Source organism: Pteropus vampyrus, unplaced genomic scaffold, assembly GCF_000151845.1.
Source record: "Pteropus vampyrus isolate Shadow unplaced genomic scaffold, Pvam_2.0 Scaffold504, whole genome shotgun sequence".
Lineage (NCBI taxonomy): Eukaryota > Metazoa > Chordata > Mammalia > Chiroptera > Pteropodidae > Pteropus > Pteropus vampyrus.
The window spans coordinates 6170-7220 of record NW_011889285.1 but is presented as its reverse complement, the minus strand read 5'-3'; the positions used below and the strand labels follow the sequence as shown (position 1 = coordinate 7220).

Here is a 1051-nt window from a genome sequence, read left to right as displayed (position 1 = left end):
CACAAAAAAATGATGGGTATGAAGTGACTACTTAAATGAAGTTATGATAGTCAAGCTCAAAGTTTATCCTTCACTTTAAATGCTTAATGAATTGCATTGGGGCCAGGGGGAGAATAATAAGGATTTTGAGAACTTTAGCTCTCAATTTTACAGGTCCAGCATCTCACCAGCATCCCTGGAAAAATGTCCCAGACAACATATCCTTTCTGAAAACTCACTTTCTACTCTAGTCTATTTGTTTTAACATGTGGCTTCGAGGGGTCGCTCTTCACCTGGCCAGTGGATGAATAATGGCTCTTAACTCCCATCAGGACAAGACCATATTCTTGTATGTAATATGCCTCTAAAGAACAGAGTTGATTGGCTACATTTTGTAGTTAGTTAACTTTTAGCATAGTTTTGTTTATTTCACGATTCTATCTAACTCATCCGAAATCAAAGCATTTCCTTTGAAATATATACTCTTGCTACCTGGAGAGTGTATTTTAGTTTCAGAATGATTGCTTCAGTAAGCCCTACCATGAATTCCTCATCCTTCCTTCTTACTGGATTTTCAGGCCTGGAGCAGCAATACCCTTGGCTCTCCATTCCTTTCTCCACTATTTATGCCATGGTGCTTCTGGGAAACTGCATGGTGCTGCACGTGATCAGGACTGAGCCGAGCCTGCACCAGCCCATGTTCTACTTCCTGGCCATGCTGGCCCTCACTGACCTGTGCATGGGGCTGTCAACTGTGCACACAGTGCTGGGGATCCTGTGGGGGCTCAGCCAGGAAGTCAGCCTGGATGCCTGCATTGCCCAGTCCTATTTCATCCACGGTCTGTCCGCCATGGAGTCCTCTGTCCTTCTCGCCATGGCTTTTGACCGCTACGTTGCCATTTGCCACCCACTACGCTACTCCTCCATCCTAACTAATGACAAAGTCATGAAAATCGGAGTGGCAATCTTATGCAGGAGTACTTTACTCATACCTCCAGTCATCATTCGCCTAAAGTTCTTAAATTACTGCCGTCCCCACATCCTCTCTCACTCTTTCTGCCTGCACCAGGAC

General features: G+C 45.0%; 1 protein-coding gene across 1 annotated transcript in view; it reads left to right on the top strand.

The window, feature by feature from the left end:
* Positions 1 to 1051, top strand: part of LOC105307591 (olfactory receptor 51V1) — a gene marked incomplete at its 3' end in the record, with an annotated part of 26586 nt that extends 25535 nt beyond the window's left edge. The window contains exon 2 of the mRNA XM_011383142.2: positions 480 to 1051. Within this exon, the coding sequence (XP_011381444.2) occupies positions 480 to 1051 (572 nt within the window). The remainder of the gene's footprint in view (positions 1 to 479) is intronic.